General features: G+C 42.1%; 2 protein-coding genes and 1 pseudogene across 2 annotated transcripts; all 3 read right to left on the bottom strand.

The window, feature by feature from the left end:
* Nucleotides 1-481: 481 nt before the first annotated feature.
* LOC117272101 (aquaporin-1-like) lies at nucleotides 482-4217 on the bottom strand (annotated as a pseudogene).
* A 688-nt stretch (nucleotides 4218-4905) lies between these two features.
* Nucleotides 4906-6671, bottom strand: LOC117272249 (aquaporin-1-like). The gene is made up of 4 exons (XM_033651061.1): nucleotides 6190-6671; nucleotides 5512-5670; nucleotides 5254-5334; nucleotides 4906-5150 (listed from the first exon to the last, which is right to left on the bottom strand). The coding sequence occupies exons 1-4, from the start codon at nucleotides 6550-6552 to the stop codon at nucleotides 4986-4988; spliced, it is 768 nt and encodes a 255-aa protein (XP_033506952.1). The 5' UTR covers nucleotides 6553-6671; the 3' UTR covers nucleotides 4906-4985.
* Nucleotides 6672-12031: 5360 nt separating this feature from the next.
* Nucleotides 12032-14425, bottom strand: LOC117272248 (aquaporin FA-CHIP-like). The gene is made up of 4 exons (XM_033651060.2): nucleotides 13989-14425; nucleotides 13128-13289; nucleotides 12913-12993; nucleotides 12032-12614 (listed from the first exon to the last, which is right to left on the bottom strand). The coding sequence occupies exons 1-4, from the start codon at nucleotides 14349-14351 to the stop codon at nucleotides 12435-12437; spliced, it is 786 nt and encodes a 261-aa protein (XP_033506951.1). The 5' UTR covers nucleotides 14352-14425; the 3' UTR covers nucleotides 12032-12434.
* Between the last annotated feature and the right edge of the window lie 5004 nt (nucleotides 14426-19429).

The raw sequence follows: 19429 nt of genomic DNA, 5'->3' as shown, positions 1-19429 counted from the left end.
TCACATTCCCTCTCAGTGTGCTCTAACCGAACTTCCTGTTCTTTCTTGTGGTAGACGGTCTGGTCAACACATTGTCACTCCGACCTTGTCATATACTGACGTTTGGTCATGGACGGTCCACGTCCAGATACGACGTGAAAGGTAGGTGTTAGGAAAGGTGAAAGCCAGTGTTTGTTGGACCCGTCCACCCTACTCAGACTTTTGCCGCCTTAACTTTAATCTTTGTCCCGCTGCTTTTTCCTCTGACACCACCAAGCACCGTTAAACTATAAGAGCAACTGGCCGCGGATCATGGCGACATTAAAGGACAGCTTTTTCCTTAGTGTCTGATGACGCAAGTCACTGCCCAAGTGCCGGATTTCGACGACTTTGGAGTGAGACTGGGTTGGTTTGATCCCCCATGCATGTTAGTCCCTGTTTGTGTGTCCCACAGGCTGGGTAATCAACGCTGCTCTTCAATGCGCTCATACAGCAGTTGGACCTACTGGTGATAAAGCTGTACTGACCCTGATGGCGGAAGGGTGTTGTCACGAGAGTATAACACCCATCCTCTTGTCCTCTGCTGCTCATGTTAACATTGTTAGCTTTGTCAGCACTGTTGCTGTTGTTAGCATCGTTAGCTGCTGGCTGCTAGCTCAGCCACCTCGTGCTCGTGTGGTCCTATCCAATCCTGGTTTAGACTCTAAATAAAGTTACCACACACACTCTGAATTTCACATACAGCTCCTTTAAAGCAAATCTGTGAATCAGATGTTGTTTACAGGTGTGCTGACTGAGAAAAGCTTAAATGTTGCACATGTTTTGCCTCTGACTTGTCCCTGGGCTGCTGTTGCCTTCTCCAGTTATTCCAACTGCATTGTTTTCATCTTTTGGACCATGACGCAAGAGGTTCCTGCACATACTAAAGTTTTGTGCTCATGGATACAGAAGGAAATCATAGATAAGAGCTGCTGCTACGCTGCCCCACTTTGCTGCAGCCAGTACACCTGGAATGAAAGCAGAGATCAGCTACATTTGTCTCTGACAAAATAAAATAGAGAAAATGGGATTCTAAAGGAAAAGCTCCAGAGCGTTTCATGATATTACCCCGTGGTTCTCCATTTTGCCATTTATCAAAGCTGGTCCAAAGGAGAGAGCAGGACTGATAACCACATCCAGGAAAACTGATCTGTAAATAATTCACCAAATTGTATTCATGGAATGAAATAATTCATGTCAGGAGCTTATGCATGTACAAGCTAACTGTGTGGGGCATTCTTGTAATCACAAGGTGACCTCCCAAGGTGAAATCTGTCGACATGCAGAATTTGCGATTTTCAAATGTGTTGATTGATCAAAGCAAACGTTTTCTTCCTGACTAAAGCTCTTCTAAAGCTGGTCATCATTACATCTTTATTGTGACCACTGCTCCTCTTTCTAATGCTGTTTTCCTGTGCCAAGTAACACAAGTCTTTTCATAGCCACATTATATATGTTAGTTTTGGCACCAGCGACGTAGGCAGGCCTTATACTGCCAGGAAAATACACTTACATGAATGTATTTACTCACCTTAACATGACACTTGCGTAGTGGTCATTGCAATTGTGATTTACTGCACATGCTTCCTGATCTGCTGGCACACACACACTGCTGAATTATGTAACGCGGCATGGAAGGACAAGTCTTGACTCATGACGACTCCTGTCAAACACAGTATTGAAAACTGTATTGGCACAGGAACAGGACTCTCGAGTGGACCCTCACCAACACTGACTGAACAGGATATTCACTTCAAATGACCTCTAAAAGTATCAAGCATCAATGCCTCTGACAGTCTTCAGTGAAAATCAATTCAATAAAAAAGATTGGGCCTCTATTTCATCCAGCCTCTACTATTCAGATGAAACCCTGTCTATCACTAGGATACTCATTTCAGCTGAAGTATTAACCTTCTCCATTAAGAGTCTCCTCTACCACACACATTTGTCTCCTGTTGGTGAAATTACTGTAAAATTCGACCACAGATTCGGCAGAATTATATGCTTCAAAGTGTCTAAGCCCCACTGACACTGACAGCCTAATCGCCAGTGGAGCAGAGCCTTTAACATCACTCTGTCGCTTATCAGTCACTGTGCTATCACTCAGAGAGCCAGCTGAAGGGTGGCAAGGAGCTGCATGACGAATTGTCCTACACTTCCTTTATCTAACTGCAAAGGACAATGACTTTATAATTAGAACGGAAGCAGTGGTTTAAATTACACAAAAGCTTTTTTTTTTTAATAATCGTCCTGTAGAATAAAGGAAGGATGCCCCCTTACTTTGTTAATACCAAGGGATCCATTGTGCCCATTCATTCACAATAGCTCTAGCTACAACTGCCCCAGAATCTGAGGGCACTGATCTGGCAGCTGAGCAGGAAGACTAAAATGAATGCAGGGTTCAAGTGCAATCGAGTGATGTGACACAAGCTCAGAGCCAGTGTGGCAGTGGCCAGTGCAAAGGTCAGCGACACCTTCAGCTTCTGAGCAGATAGCAGATATACCAAAGAATATGACAGGAACAGCCCTATAAAAACACACAGTTTTTTATTCCTGGCATGTCTGCTTTAAGTTTGTCTGGGGTGTTGAGGGACAGTCCACCCTAAAATCACAATATTTTTCCTCTTGCATGTAGCGCTATTTATCAATCTAGATTGTTTTGGTGAGTTGCGGAGTGTTGGAGATATCGCTCATAGAGATGTCTGCCTTCTCTTGAATATAATGGAACTAGATGGCACTCAGCATGTGGTGCTCAAAGTGCAAAAATAAATAAATAAAATAAAATGCATTTTAGATAGTCAACAGCAGTGTCTCTTTCTAGAAATCATGACCCAGTTACTCAAGATAATCCACAGTCCTTGGTGTAAGCAGTTTCATGTAGGAACTATTTTCTACCGAACAACACCCACAAACCGCATCACTGCACAGAAGGAAGTGTGCATCTGCTGCTTGCTCACCCATGCTGTGTCTCAAATCGCGTACTTCTCTACTTACTTAATATTTTGAGTGCATAAGTGCATTCACACTGAGAAGTATGGAAAAATGCAGCGCACGGATGGTGCACTTAAAACGGTCAAGAAGTGGAGTGTGGAACTATGGACACTTCTCGCCCTCAATGGTCGCCATCTTGGCTACGTAGCGGAAGGGAAGGGACCACTTTTCAAACTAGAAATAGTGGCCAAGGACTGCGCGACTGAGAACGTCACTGCATTGCAGTGGCGATTGCTCTAAGACTGCAAGGGAAGCTCAGCTTCCCCTAAAATGTCAAAAAATAAGTGGTCAAATATGTACTGTTGTGTTTACATTTCATTGACTAAATATGCGCTAGAACGCGTTCAACTTTTGTTCAGAATCAGCTACTTATCACAGGTCACTGACGCGACTTTCCTCTCATTCATTCCTATAGCGTCACAGTGCATTAAACAGTGGAAGCTCAGCGTCCAAAGACTTCAGTGGGGAAGCATAGAGTGGGTTGTTCCACTGCAGCGAAACTAGACAGTCATTGGATAAATGCTCGGTTTTGTCCCGCCCATCGGACGCTCAGCATCTCTGGGGGTCTATGGGGCAGTGGGCTTCTGAATGATGATTGGATGATCTGTCTGAGGCTGAATCCCTTTTTGATTGACAGCGAAATGAGCGAATCAGCGATCTTGAAATATAAACCACCACCGGAGCATTTTTTCAAGTTTCATTCTGTTGTTCCGAGTTGATCTGGAGACTTTTCCAATCCTCTTAGTGACTTTTTCTTTGTTAAAAACGACTAGCGACAAATCTAGCAACTTTTTCTGGTGTTATTGGAGACTGTACTCGTGTTTGGAGACTCTGACTTCTGTCGCTCTGCAGTTACTGTCCCCAATGAGCAGCGAGTGCTGCTGTGAGCCCCTCCACTGTCCCAAAGCACTCACAGGCGGTCACACTAGCCTCGCGCAGCAGCCCCAGAGGGTAGAGTTTACGTATAAATAAATTTTTATGATGTAGGCCGAAAATGAGCTTCCCCTCCTTGAAAGACCGGCAGCCACCACTGCTGCATTGTACAAATATACGTGTTTTTTGCACTAAGCACCACTATACTGCTGTCAGGTATAAGCCAGCAGCATGTTTATTGGATTCATTTAGCAGTCTGTAATGATTTGGTACCGCGAACGATAACGCGAATGCTAATGCTAGTTTGCTAACTTGCTTACAGCTGCGGTCGTCATTTCCGGTAAGTGCCCAACGGCCGTGTTTGGTTTGAGACAACACTACCCTGTCACAATTCACACACTGCGCCAGTAAGTATAGTGCACATAGGCTAAGTATGGAAGTGTACAAACGGAAGTACGCGATTTGAGACAGCACTAGCGTCACTGAGCTAGCTAATGTTTCAGCTTAGCCAAAATGCCATTAATGTTGTCACGGGCACAAGCGTCTTATCAGGGAGTAGATGCACGTTTCCTTCTGCGCAGTGATACAGTAGATAGCTGTAGTTCGGTAGAAAGAAAATAGTTCCTACATGAAATTGCTCAAAACAAGGTCTGTGGATTATCTTGAGTACCTGGGTCATGATTTCTGGAAAGAGACATTGCTGTTGACTTTATAAAATGTATTTTTTGGCGCTTTGAGCACCACAGGCCGAGTGCCATCTAGTTCCATGATATTGGAGAGAAGGCAGACATCTCTACGGTCGATATCTCCAACGCTAAAACAATATAGATTGATATATGGCACTACAGATATGAGGAAGAATAATTTGGATTTTGGTTGAACTGTCCCTTTAAACCAATATGTAGTGCCTCAGTATTTATAGTGAAGAGGCTTGTGTGCAGAGAGGAGGAAAAAACAGATGAAGGAGGAACACAAGATTTCAGGTCATACATTTGAGTCCTGGAGAGTAGCTGAAACTCCTCATTCTGAAACAGCATTTTATTTGTTACAAACAAGCAGGATAGCATATAGCAGCGATTTCTTCTCAAGACCTGCTCCCATTCTTAAACATCCTCCAGAAGAGGCTCATGAATTTGATTTTCCTGTGCTGAGCCACAGCAGAACAGGACTTTTGTTTTTTCACTCAGGGGCTCATCTGTGGGTGCCAGCAGATAATTATACAGAAGAGCTGCCGCCACACCGGCACTCAGTGGTCCTGCCCAGTATACCTGAAAAACAAAATAGCAACACGGTCACATCCTGATTTCAATGGGAATGACTCATGAGTCAGACAATTGCAAAATATCTGATTTACAGCTCCCCAGTACATACCCAATGGTCATCAAAAGACTCTTGTATAACTGCAGGCCCAAAGGATCGAGCTGGGTTAATACCGCATCCTGTGAAGCTGATCTGTAAACCATATCAGAGGAAAACAACACTTGCCTCCCTGGCTGTACATCAGCAGATTACACGCAAGCTTGATTTACAGCCAGTTCATCCTATGCCAATCCATTGTATCAGGCCACAGCGAGGATGGAGAAATCATCTACCAAATTAATGAGCGTGGAAATGTTTTGATACACTCACCCCCGCGAGGTGTCCCAGCGCTACAGACAGTCCGATCGCCAGAGGTGCAGATCCACTGACATCCCGTCTGTTGTCAGTGACCGCAAGCACACACAGGACCAACTGGAGGGTGAGCAGGAATTCTACACCAAAACCTTGACCAGGGCTGATTTCATTCAGCTGCATTAGAGGAGAAAACACTTCAGTTTGCACTCTTCCTCTTTTGTTGTTTATGATTAGGGGGTTCTTTTGCCTCCACTTCTGCATCTGCAGCATCATTAAAAAGCCATTAGAAACTTAAAATGGAACTAAGCACGCTGCTAAAAAAAAGCAGATGGACCATGCTTCAGTTGTGCAACTGATTCAGTCCATAAATTGCTGCAGAGGATGACAAGCTTCCATCCTGTAAACACTCCCTGTGAGAGAAGGCTTGTCTTTGTTGCATGACAGGCACAAACCAGGAGTGATGATTCAAATTTTGACATTTAAATTAAAACAACTTATCACCAGCAGTTAGCAAATGTGGAAGTCTTAGAGATTAGAGCATAAAAACTTTAGACAACGAGTGTCTGGCTTTTACAAGAAAACTACATCAGGCTGGAGGCAATTCCCAGAATGCCACTCAAGCTGAGTAGTACATGTCATTCATCAAGGGGAGCATTACTCAGGAAAATTGTAAACACATGGATTCCGCCTTACCTTGTTAACACCGAGTGAGTCTGTGGTTTCTGGCCTGATACCATACACAATAGCACTGGCAGCCACTGCTCCCACAATCTGAGCCATCATGTAGAAAAGGGCTCTGAGCAAACTCATCTTGCAGCTGACCAGGAGGCCGAGGGTGATGGCCGGATTCAGGTGGGCACCGCTAATGTGACCTATGCACTGGGCTAATGTGGCAACGGCCAGGCCAAAGGCAAATGCCACTTTTATCTCCTGGTCAGGGTAGGAATTATTTCGGTCCCCTATTGCAGCCGAGAGGCCGATGAAGACGAGGATGATCATTCCCATAAACTCAGCCAGAACTGCCATCCAGAACGCCCACGTTTTAATTTCTGACATGGCTGCTCAGATAACGTCCACTTCATGCTAACAAACACATTTTGGCCAGTGTTTCAGTGGACTGTGGCACAGGCAGAGATTTGGTTCCACCAGCAACATCATGAGTGAGGTAACCAGCATTCATCAAGTGTGTGGCTTTAAAAAATCAGGCCTGATTAGGAGCAGCTGAGAGATGTGCGTTTCAACCAGTGAGAATGACCTCCAACGTCTCCTGTACTGTTCAGTACTTTTCCAGTTTAACAGAAAGCGGTGCTGCTTTTTCTGTTATTCACAGCTCATTAAAGACAGCGCCAGACCAATACTTTGTGTGAGGAGAAGTGTTAACTGCGTGATGTGAAGGTTTTTGTGCATTATAGTACAAAATAACACATGCAGCAATGAATGGCTTGCATGAATAATTCAATCCATGCTTCAGCCAATTGTAAATTTGCATTTATATTATTATTGCCGTAACATAAAATGTTAAACAGGCTATCCTTACACACGATCCAGGAATTTAAAAGGTAACTTAATGTTATGGAACACAGACACATGAGATATTGTATGTGTGAGGGACGTTTATCAGCATGAAGGACACTCACTGCCCGTTACTTCTTGTCTTTGTCAATGGTTTCCCTATCTTTCTATCTACTTATTCTATTCTGAGCATGTGTCATGCAGGGCCGCCTGCATTGAAGTTAACTTCAGTCATGTGCCGCTGTGAAGGAAATGGGACCTTTTGAATTCACAACAAGGAAACCAGCCTCCCACTCTGCCTTTCTGTGTGAACGGAGTGACAGGTCACGGGGTCACGCTGCTTCTTGTCTTTTTGTCAGTAAAAAAAGAAAGAGAAACCTGTCAAAGCGTCACCTTTGACTTGGGCAACAATGCTCCACCCTAAAAGAAGAGCACATCCCCATTTTTCCTCCATAAAAGCTCTACTTTTTAACATTTAAAACCAGCCCATAGATGCCTGTTGCTGATACTTTCATAGCATTTGCAGCCAAGATATCTAAGATGAGAGATAATAACATAATTGGGAGGATGACGGATTTATTGCTTCAGAGGAGCATGATAGAAGAGGTGTATCATTATGAACTGCACATAATAAAGTAAATGTGACAGGAGAGTGGAGAGATAATCATGGAAAACTGACGCGAAGGATGGAGGTTATGCTTCCTAACCCTGTTGGCCTGCCAACCCTCCTGCCGCCCATTTGATATGCTGAAATCATCTTTTTTATTTCCTTTTAGTACAGGATGCATATCTGCTACTGTGCCACTGAGCATTTTATAAGCCACACTTCCAGCCCTGGATCCACCTGTAGGCTCAGAGTCTGCAGGGAGGAAGTTGTCATTGTCTCATCCCACTCCCTGCTGTGCCAGGTTTGAGGTTCAAATGCCACACATTAACTCTGTACATGTTCCACATGTGCATGATAATCTATTCTATGTGAGTTGTCTGATTCAACCTGAGCTTTAAACTATAATTATGACATCAGCCACCAAATCAATACACAGCAGGATTTGCTCATCTCACAGCAGTGATGACAGCAGGCTGCAGAACCCATTAATTCTGTTATGCAATAGGGAATAATACATGCTTCTGACCAGTTTTTCAATAGTCCTGATTGCACTCAAAGATATTTGGAAAAGTGCTTAAAATAAAGCTGCAGAACTATCATCACTATTCCTTAATATATCAAGTAGATACGATTTATTTCTCACCAGAGAGAAGGATGGCTTTCAACTGACTGTTTTGTCTAGTCAAAGACGGTTTGAGAGCCCACGCAGACCTGTTTTGATCCTGTGCCAGTGGGAACACCTCATCACGTGTGCCCTCTACTCACCCATAATGTTCACACCCTTTGCTTTCACGTGTAAATAAGACACAAATATGAACCCATCCCCCTGAATCCAGTCTTCCAGAGGCACAAATATCATCAAGATGCAGGTACTCTGAAGAACCCCCCCCCCCCCCCCCCCCCCCCCATAACTCAGAGATTATAGGATGAACACAGAGAATTTAATCATGCAGACATGGAAGCAAGTCAAGTATATAATCAATATGTATGCTGGTCTGTTAAGCAGAGTAAAACGGTGCTTACGGCTTCAAAGGTTTTCCCCTCCCAGCTGCTTGACATAAGTGAAAACATAGAATTAAAATCATGGTGATTAAACAGCAAGTATGACCAAGAAAAAGCATCCAAAAATGACGTTAAGAAACGATGGTGAATTTGTTTCTAGTGTAAAGAGAGTTCAGTCTGAATCTATCTGTTTATCTCTAGTAGTTTAAGCTTGAGTTAAGATCCCAGTCCCAGGTGCAGTTGTTCATCCAGTCTGTCGGGAAAAAGGACTCCAGAGCCTTGTAGGTTTTCCTTAAATAAGGATTTTAATCACATCTTATTTCCCTGCCACTCATAGTAATGTCATTTGATTTATTTTACATCCCAAGGTGGCCTTTTGAATGTGGGAGCAAACAGAATGACTGACAGTCGCTTCAGCTTCATTCTTGACACAAAGACAGCAACACTTCTATCTTTGCCCTGGTGATCGTAAGGTAAACAGTAGAAATACAAATGAATCCATGGGCTCACATATAATTGATTGGCCACCTCAACGCCTTCAGTCCAAAACTGAGCCAGGTCCAACTTTTTTTAAGAGAAAGAGTGACTCAGAAACCTCCTGTATGTGCTATTTCTTGGCAGAAGCTCTCACCAACCTGGCAACCTGCCATCGGATCTGTTGAAAACACGAGTGAGAGAAGCTATCTATCAATCAGCAACAACAGCTGGGTGGTACAAAGAAAACACAATGAAACTGGAAGGGTGGCTGATTATCCACGGCCAAAATGTAGGCTATTATTCCTCACTAACAAATCTTCATACTGTGATGGTGTCATAGAGTGGACCGTGTTTTCTGCCTCCTCTCAATTCAAATTGAGGAGAATTCTTATTTACAGTTTATGCGGATTAGGCCCAGATTAGTTATCTAGGTTGTACTCAAATACAGCTGAAGGAGCTTTAGAGACTTGTTTGAGTAAATCAACCTTTAACACCAGTTAATGTTAATTACTCAGATTAAGCTCTTGTCTAATCTTTGCATGTGTAATTAAAGACGTGTCAATCAGTCTGGGTGTGATAGCAGGTTCCCATCCTGTGTAGTCATTTTTTAGCGGGTTGACCTTTTGTGTGTTTTGTGATTTCTTCAGATTTACACACTTAACATTTGTCAGTGAGGAAATCTGCCCTCTCACGTTGTTCTCTCCTGCACGGCCTCAGGTCACCTGTCCAGTTTTCTTTGGTTTAGTTTTCATCATTTGATCAGCGAAGCATCCACCACACATGACACTTTTCTGATCATAACTCAGCTTCTTATTCTGTTGAATTGTATTGAGAAATAGAAAAGCTTAAACATGTTGGCGAATGAATGAGAAATTAGATGACTGGCTCAAGTTCTTCAGGAATGCAGACCTCTGTACACTCTTTTCTTATCTGGATTATCAGCTGGGCAAACCTCAGGGGCCTCAGACCTCTAGGGAGGGGGTCAGCAACTACATTAGTCCAAGGGCAGAAGTTTTTTAACGACCACTGTCAATAAAACAAAATAAAAAAAAATAAAATAAAATAAAATAAGACAAAATAAAATAAAATAATATAAGATAAAATAAAATAAAACAAGACAAAATAAAATAAAATAAAAAAATTAAATTAAAATATGAAAAGACCTTTGAATCCATCCACTCCACTGAGTTAAACGAGGAATGACAGAGAGGGGGTTAGAGAAAGTTGAAGGCGCATTATTGCACATAGCGTTTGAGTGAGTTAGGCAATTAATAACTCACTCAGAGCGCTGATTTGTCAAATTATCTTTCATCACTATTAGGCTTCCATAATACGCTGACAGATATATTTATAACATCTTTAAAACTTTTGGGTGGGGCGCACATAAATGAGATTTATTTTCCATCTGATTTGTTTTGGGGTTGCTTCAATATGGGATAAAAATACTTGATACTCTAAAAACCAGATACCAGATTCCTCCTTATATATATATTTTTAATTCACTGATATACTGCTGGCCAGATGGGAAGGTTTGTCAGGCTGAATGTAACCCACAGGGTACCAGTTTGTGATCACTGCTCCGGAGGCTTCAAAAACGCCACAGGAAAAGGCCCAACGGTTAATTTTGGCTCTGGGGCCCCCAAAAAGGTTAATGCCATGGATGAATCTGATGAATCTAATTTGATTTGATAAAACAGATTTTACAGTGTAATGGGATATTCTCTATAGTTGAAGTTTTTTTTTAATTAATTTCTATTGACAGAGTTTTTTTTAAGCAGACACTGTCATTCAATACAATAAAATAAAATACATTGAATTAAATTGAATAAGACAAAGCAAAAAAAAAAAAAAAAAAAAAAATACTCCACTCCACTGAGTTAAACGAGGAATGACAGAGAGAGGGTTAGAGAAAGCTGAAGGTGCATTATTGCACATAGCATCTGAGTGAGTTAGGCAGTTAATAACTCACTCAGAGCGCTGCTTTGTCACATTATGTTTCATCACTATTAGGCTTCCATAATACGCTGACAGATGGATTTATAACATATTTAATACTTGCGGGTGGGGCGCACATAAATGGGGCTGATTTGTTTTTGGGGTTGCTTCAAGATGGGACAGAAAAAAGCTACATATCCTAAAAACCAGATACCAGATTCCTCCTTATATATTTTTTAATTCACTGATATACTGTTGACCGGATGGGAAGGTTTGTCGGGGTGTATGTGACCCGCAGGCCACCAGTTTGTGATCACTGCTCCAGAGGAAGAGGCCCAACGGCTAAGTTTGTCTCTGGGGCCCCCATAAAGGTTAATCTGGCCATGGATGAATCTGATGAATCTAATTTGATTTGATAAAACAGATTTTACAATGTAATGGGTTATTTTCTATATTTAAAGTTTTTTTCTATTGACTCATATTCTATTTCTGTCCAGTCCCAAAGGATGGCTATGGAAACAGGGATATAACAACTAACAACTACTAACAAAGTAAATAAAATGCTTGCAGCAGTTTGGCTCCACAAATTGCATGTTTCAGTGCAACATCTAAGAGAACACAGTAGAGAAAATAGCTTTGAAATCCAATGGTATATGCATAGTGAAGATGGATTGTATTGCCCTGTGTATTTCTTTCCAATATTATTTTTTGGCATTCCTAAAACACATGATAGTGGTTTGCAGTTTGACAGTTCCTCCAGCACAGAGCACTTCCATCGTCACAGTGTGCTGTCATAAGAGGAGTGAAAAATCAAACTACATTTTTCCAGCAAAAGTCTTTCCATGCATGAGATTTAGTGCTTTTCCCTTGCCATTCTTTTTCTGAAGTATGCTTGTTTTCCTGTGTTCAGTCATAAGGGGTTGTATGCCTGATTGGTTAATGCTGACCAGTGTAATCTACAGCATGAGATTATGAACATTTATTCAATAAGGAAGCCCATGATTTAGCAGCTGTTAACAACAAGTGTTTTATTTACTTAAAAAAGTGAGAGACATTTCAAGAGGGTACACAAAATACATTATCCATATGAAATAAAAAGTGATATAGGCACATAGAGTATACAAAAACATGGCTCATCATAGAATACTGATATGGGAAAACATCTCAGCACACTGCTCTGTCAAGATTCAACTCACACACTGACTTATATGCTTGAGCGGCTTGTGTGTGGGGGTCGAACAAAGGAGTGAATTAGAAAGAGACACTAAGTGACCCGTTACCACAATCCTCATTGGCATTTTAAAAAAATAGCACACAAACTCTGACATACTACACTAAATTCAAAAGATTTTTTTTTTTTACAGGAGCATATACAATGAAACTAAGTGGTCGGGGCTGTGTGGGACTATTTTGACGTCATCTCCACAGTCGTAGTGTCGTTGCCTCCGTTAACTTCGTAGTCACCCACTGGGCCACTGACCAGGACCTTCATGCGCTCGGGAAAGTCATCAAATTTGGGAGAGAGCAGGAAATCGTATATGAGGGCTGCTGCTACACCACCGCACATCGGCCCCACCCAGTACACCTGCAATGAATAACTCTGATCAATCTCTGGATCTGCACTGGTCAACACCTGTCATTGTCATCACAGCAAGATACAACACAGTGATCCAAGTTCAAAAGGTTTACTTGTGTCGACATCACAGCCGTGCTAATTGTAAAACAATAGCTATCACTGATTAACTTGTGAAGCAGGATTCACGGGTAATGGAGTCATCCGTCTGTTGTGGAGTTATTGGATTATTTAAGCTTGACATGTAATATGCATGCAGAAAAATGTGAAGCATGCGTGAAGAGCTTGTGCGCTTCTGTGTCTGACTTACCCAGTGGTTCGTGAAGTCGTTCAGGATCAAAGCTGGACCAAAGGAGCGAGCGGGGTTGATGCCGCAGCCTGTGTAGCTGATCTGTAATCAACAGCAAAGAGACAGCATAAGAGGATATCTTCAGCTACATGGCCTGGTGGTCTACATTGCTCACATGCACTGTGCCTAATCCTAACATTATACAGTTTTGAAGATGGTTGTAAGGTGCAACTTACAGCTGCCAAGTGTCCCAGGCAGACTGAGAGGCCAATGGCCAAGGGTGCTGAACCGGTGACATCACGCCGCCTTTTATCAGTGACTGCAATGACACACAGCACCAGCTGGAAGGTTGCCAGGAGCTCTATGCCCACGCCTTGGCTGGGAGTGACACCGCTGAGCTGTGAGAGTAAGAAAGGAATCCAAAACAACAGTTTGTCAGTGTGTGTCAGTTAGATGGAGAGTTTCCCGTCATGACCACTTCCTATTTAGCAGCCGCTGGCATCGCCCTGCAAGTCTGACAGCAATTTGGCAGAGGCTCCAAAGTGCCACATTGCTTATTCCTTTTTCATCTGTGGAAAACCTGATCATTGTTATTAAGAGTAATTTAGCTGTGGTGCACCTCGTATGGGGGGCAGTGCGGTTTCTCCACAGTGAGCAGATATCATGCCGAGACACTCACAAGCTTTTGGGTAAGAACACAGCTGCTGTCACACGTTACAGATTAAAGGTTAAAGAGGAGCATTTTTTTTTTGCGTTTCAATATGCAAAACTTCAGCTTTACCCAAACAGCTGAGGAGAAATGTCAAGGAGTTGACATTGCATTTTTTCATTTGCAGATTCTGTCAGCTGTTGCAGAGAGGTGTGCTTTAATCATGTGTCATCACTTTTCAATAATAAGCAATGACAGGATGTCCAAAGAACAACACAAACAGTGCCAAATGAAGTGCTCACATCCTCACAAAGTTTCAGATTTAAACTACAAATGCACTTTAAATGCACGCATGATGTTGCAGTAATCTGGGATGTTTTACAGCTCCCAGTTTTAAAGCACATTTATCACATGTTCTGTCAACAGCAGTTATATGAAATGTACTCACAGAGTTGAGGCCCAGTGTAGCAGTGGTACTTGGACGTGTTCCATACACAATGCCACTGGCCAGGGCTGAACCCAGCATCTGTGCCACAATGTACATGATCGCCTTGAACACGCTGATCTGGCAACTGGCAAGCATCCCAAGGGTGACTGCAGGATTCAGGTGGGCTCCACTGATGTGGCCTAAACTCTGGGCCAGCGTGGCGATGGCCAGTCCAAAGGTCAGCGATACCTTCACCTCCTGGTCTGGATTGGTGTTGTTTGTGTTCCCAATAGCTGCGGAGAGGCTGAGGAAAATGAAAAGGGTCATGCCAACCAGCTCGGCCAGAACAGCCCTCCAGAAATCCTTGCTCTTGAACTCTCTCATGGTGGCGGGAGTGTGGCTGTCCGGCTGTGGGTCCGAGCTCTGTAAAGTGTGTGTACTCACAAACAACAGCGGCAGGCTGCATATATAAGGCCTGGGCTGATAATAGTCAGTGGGCGGGCTTTAAAAAAAACTGAAAGAGAGGGCCACACTGAATTAATGAGAAATCCAAAAGACTGGTCTCTCACTTCCCTCCCTCTGCTCCCTTATCGTCCCTCCTCCTCTCCCTGTCCTCCGGCCCCTCTCCCAGTACCTCCCTGTGCACCACTTTCTGGTCTTTGGACTTTTGTGAGTAATTGAACTGGTTCCTCAAATAGCTGTATCCAAAGGCAAAGTTTCAACACATGCATGCATTTATATTTCACTACAGAGCCTTTGATTGTGTCATTTTGGTTGAAAAAACATATTTTTGCTTTAAATACAGATAATTTATAAGCACTTTAATTTTAATTTGTTCCATTTATGTTTGTGCTTCAGCTGTAGAGAGTTTGCATAAGTGTGTCTTGTGCTTCTGTGGACTGTTAATCACATCATGGGTTACTGGCAGCATATAAGGGAGAGCCAGAGGGGAGCCAGACAACTCCCAAATAGTCATTTCAGGTCTCACCCTCTCCTCCACAGACAAGGTTTTGAAACTTTTACAAGACCACCCAAAATACTGTCACATACCAGCTCTAACATACACTGTTTTGAGACAGAGAGAGAATCAATATAAAAGTTGAGTCATTTTTTTTTTAGCTTAAACTGGAATATATTCAAGAGGACAACTAAATGAGACAGATTTTAGCAACCACGTGTAGCACTAGATTACAGAAAACATGTTTATTTTCTTTAGATAATTTAGTTTTGATACACATTTCTCATAGGTGAAGCAACAATAACTCATTATCTGAATGCATGTTTGCTAAATAATTATTGGGTGTTTTGTAGAGGAAAAAAAGTCGGAGCAGGGTGAAACATCAACTTTGAGAAAATGAGCTGCCTGTTGCACCTGGTTCCCAACACGAGGGGGTGTGTCAACAAACAGCAGCCAGGCCACTGCAAAATATGTCATGGAATTGACTTTGCTGCTACTGTGGATGTTTGCAAGTCTCTGTGTGCTCTGGTTTAACAACATATTACTGTTATTTTTACTTTCTGACCATATAAAGTGTCTGATTCGATTCAAGTTAGAAAAAAATAACTGTGTTACTGCAACACATTATTTCCACTGATGTAATGCAGCTACAGCATCATGTAGCCTGAAGGATTTACAATACCTGTTTAATATTCATGCAGTTGTGACTAATTCTATCATTACAGGACAGGTTGTTTTTCTAAGCAGCATCAAAGCCAGATGAGAGATGAGATGAAGGTTTCTGTCCTTAAACAACTGTATGACCTTTTAATTATTAACTGTGCCAGCTTGTACTCTTACGAGCTCAGTGGGCTCATATTCGTCACATTCCTGAGGGCTGAGAGTGACGGGGACAGTGACACTATTGCTTAAGCCTACGTTATATCTTGCAGTTCCATGGAACATGCCCCTAACCCACAATGACTAATGGCATTTAGATCAGTACTGTGTCATCAGTTGAGATTACAACATTACGGTTGTAAAAAGCAAAGGGTTGTATGCATAAAAATACCTGTTTTGACTGCACATTTTATCACATCAAATTTGTAACCAGGACACACCTACAACTCATTCCTTTTTTTTTTGTCTTAAATATTCCTGTGGGGCGCTTTGCTGCCCAGGAAAAGGATGTAGATAAGGGCCATTTTTCAGTAAGGAATGATGACATATCCTCTTTAGTCCAGCACGTAATACATATGTAAGATATACCGCAGCACACTCAGTTATTAGCAGGCACACTTAAGTCTCTTGGGTTCATGAAAGAAGCATTTAGGGCCCATTTAGGGGCCATTTTACATTCCAGGATAAAAGAGAAATTTGCTCTCTGCAGAGTAACGACCAGGTATAGCTTTCAACCCAATGTAGTAATAGTGTAGTAGTGAGTACAAAAATACAGTATCATAGAATACTGAGGAATTACAACATTAAAAAGCAGAAAATTAAAATGTGCAACTAAATTATATTTACAGGTCCAGTATGATTTAGGGAGATACACAGGCAGAAATTGAATATAATAAGTATGTTTTCTTTAGTGTATAATCTCCTAAAAATATAAATCATTGTGTTTTTGTTTCTTTCAAATGAGCCCTTTATATCTACATAGGAAGAGGGCCCTCATCTACAGAAATCGCCATGCTGTACCGCCGTGTTTCTACAGTAGCCCAGAATGCACACACTAAATGATGGCACAAGGGCCACTCATGTTTTCGCATCGACCATGATATTTAGAAGCCCCTGCGCAACAACAGCATTGGAAAAACACTCATTTTTTTTAAAACAAGAAACGGCAGGAAATGGATGCAAATACAGACAGTACTTACCGACCCTCATGCCGACAAGAAGTCCAGTGTAGTTTTTTAATCCACAAAACTCGTTCAGGGTATCGGAGGATAGCGGCTAGCCGGAATAACAGCTACACTTGAAGTGCACAGATCAAAAACGTCAGAATGGCTCGTCCGTCGTAATCCAAGTGCCCTGAAGCCGCGGCATGCAAAATTGACTTGAAAAGACATAATTTACTCCACTTTTATAGCACGCGCGAGACTCGATAACTAGCACCACCACTAGCCATCAGCTAGTCTCGGGCAGGCTAACTGACCACGGTGAGAAATGATGCTATAAAAGTGGAGTAAATTATGTCTTTTCAAGTCAATTCAATTCAAGTCTTTTCGAGCTGTTCTGATGTTTTTGAAATGCATTAGCAGAGTTTTATTACATTTTCAAAATGTGGGTTCCATGCACTTCAAGTGTAGCTGTTATTCCGGCTAGCTGTTATCCTCTGATACCCCGAACGAGTTTTGTGGATTAAAAAACCACACTGGACTTCTTGTCGGCATGAGGGTCAGTAAGTACTGTCTGTGTTTTCATTCTAAAGTGGCCATTTCCTTTAACTCTGTGTTTTAGATCACAGGGTCTGTTTGTTTTAGAGAGTCACTGACCTCTGTGGATAATTTGGCTCCTGTTAAAAATCTCCTGAAAGTCTGTATCTTCAGTAATCAGAGAAAAAAGGTGAGCACGCATTAGCAGGTGCTGCGCGTGTGGCCTGGCCTGTTTAATCACCAAGTCCATTGTTTTGGAGATGAAGAGACCTCTGTGGATAATTCGGCTTCTGGTATCAACCTCCTCAACAACTGACACTGATGGAATTCCAACCAGGAGAAGAAATCGTACACACTGCTCCTTTAATTAGTATAGTTGCTCTACACATTTCTTTCATATATCAGTCTGCACTTTGAGATAGCATCAATATTAATGCAAGAGAAGTCAATGCTAACATGGCAGTGCTAACACGAGCGTGCTAATGATAGCACTGATCCAGCAGAGCCTGACGAACAGCAGATGAGTCTATAGATGATTACACAGTGCATGTGGTTACTGTGAGAACGGCTGGAGCTGATAGTCTGACTTCCACAGTGACCCGTGTTTTACCTGATTTTTTGATAGTAAGTTAATGTCCGGAAGGATGTGTGGTAACCAACAGGAAGCATTTTATTACTGCGACAAAATAGAAGACGGAAAACGGAATTTTATTTTTGGCATCACTTAAACTTTCCTCCACTGTGAGCGAAGACGTTATGTAAAAATGTAGTAAATAACAAACAAACTGGGGGGAAAAAAACAAAAACACAAACAAACAAAAAATAGTCCATATTGTTGTTTGGCCTGACTGGAGCATGCCGGGAATTAAATAGTGCAAGAAATTAGATTAAGGTAAATAAACTCTACAATAATTCGAACCCTATTTTGCCACAGATTCATAAGTGAGCTGCCTCTTATCTGTTACTTGCAGCGACACTCAAACTGGAAACATGGACATTCATGTTAGAGTGAAATCCTGACCTGCAGAGGTCGATGTGGTTGGATAGAGGAACATTTCTCAGATCAGCTCTTGAGATAAAATTTGTTTTGTGCACATTTCGTTCCAGGTCCTTTCCTGCATACTTGATGCAGTTAAGTGCTACACATGTTCATGACTCCTTCATTGGATCTAGCGTGCAGGAGTGGCACTGGAGCAAAAAGTTCCAGGACAGGTGTAGCCTGAGGACCAGGTCAAGGAATATGGTGTTATAATGGAAACACTGAATAAAGTGCGTGTATGCTGGAGGGGTGAACGTTTGCAATGCAGTACACAAACAGCACAGTCAAAAAGAGCTGGGATTTAGAGCCATAAGATAATCTGTCAATCAAACAACTCCTCTCAGTCCCTTTAAAAGCGATGTGCTCCAGTGTGCGCCAGGGTGACCTGACAGCAGTGGAGAGAAGGTTTAAAGGTAATGACTCGCTAATGTTTAAAAGAGAAAACTTGATGGCTGATAAAAGAGCTAATAAATGATTTATTAATCGGCATACTTCACATTTCATCAGTCACATCTGATTAAGTCTTTTATGTGCAACCCGACTTCAGTTGAATTTTCTGATATGAATTTATAAAGAATGAAATGAATTTTGTGCAGATTTGCAAAGCGAGCTATCTAAAAGTGATCAGGCAGATGCTGGCAACACTCAGCATCTGAGGTCATACCAACAATGTCAGAGAATATGGATCTGATTTAAGTTGGAAAATGTCAAGTGTGTGCTTACATAATGTAGTGTGTAACTTACAGTACGCTTTAATATATTCAGGGAGCGGCTGGGACTCATCTGTGACAGCACTGGTGTAAGTTTCTGCAGCTTTGTCATGAGCTAGGTTATGGAAACTTAATTTTAATTTCAAGCAGCTAAAACCTGTGGTAACCAAGATTATCTCTCTGAAAATCAAGACAACCCCAGAAGTGCAAAAACACAAATCATGTTTCCTTTGACGAAGGCACTTTACTGTCCTGCTGAAAAAAAGCATATATGTGTTTATGTCAAGCAGCAACTTCCTGAGCTGAAACATTAAGCCACCATGGAAGTACCAAAAACTGCAGTTTGATCAAGCTGGCTCCAGAAGCAAGTAAATCCCCATTGACATCCATGATAAAAT

This window comes from Epinephelus lanceolatus, chromosome 12 (genome assembly GCF_041903045.1).
Source record: "Epinephelus lanceolatus isolate andai-2023 chromosome 12, ASM4190304v1, whole genome shotgun sequence".
Classification (NCBI taxonomy): domain Eukaryota; kingdom Metazoa; phylum Chordata; class Actinopteri; order Perciformes; family Serranidae; genus Epinephelus; species Epinephelus lanceolatus.
Note: the sequence above shows the minus strand (reverse complement) of the source record. Positions and strands in the feature narration are given on the sequence as shown.

What these genes read in the sequence shown, in the direction of transcription:
- LOC117272248 (XM_033651060.2), bottom strand. Translation starts at nt 14,351, where the DNA reads ATGAGAGAGTTCAAGAGCAAGGATTTCTGGAGGGCTGTTCTGGCCGAG. An exon ending in CTACACTGGGCCTCAACTCT is followed by an intron (nt 13,290 to 13,988) that starts GTGAGTACATTT and finishes TTACTCTCACAG; the next exon opens with CTCAGCGGTGTCACTCCCAG. An exon ending in ACGACTTCACGAACCACTGG is followed by an intron (nt 12,615 to 12,912) that starts GTAAGTCAGACA and finishes TATTCATTGCAG; the next exon opens with GTGTACTGGGTGGGGCCGAT.
- LOC117272249 (XM_033651061.1), bottom strand. Translation starts at nt 6,552, where the DNA reads ATGTCAGAAATTAAAACGTGGGCGTTCTGGATGGCAGTTCTGGCTGAG. An exon ending in ACTCACTCGGTGTTAACAAG is followed by an intron (nt 5,671 to 6,189) that starts GTAAGGCGGAAT and finishes CCTCTAATGCAG; the next exon opens with CTGAATGAAATCAGCCCTGG. An exon ending in AGTCTTTTGATGACCATTGG is followed by an intron (nt 5,151 to 5,253) that starts GTATGTACTGGG and finishes TTTGTTTTTCAG; the next exon opens with GTATACTGGGCAGGACCACT.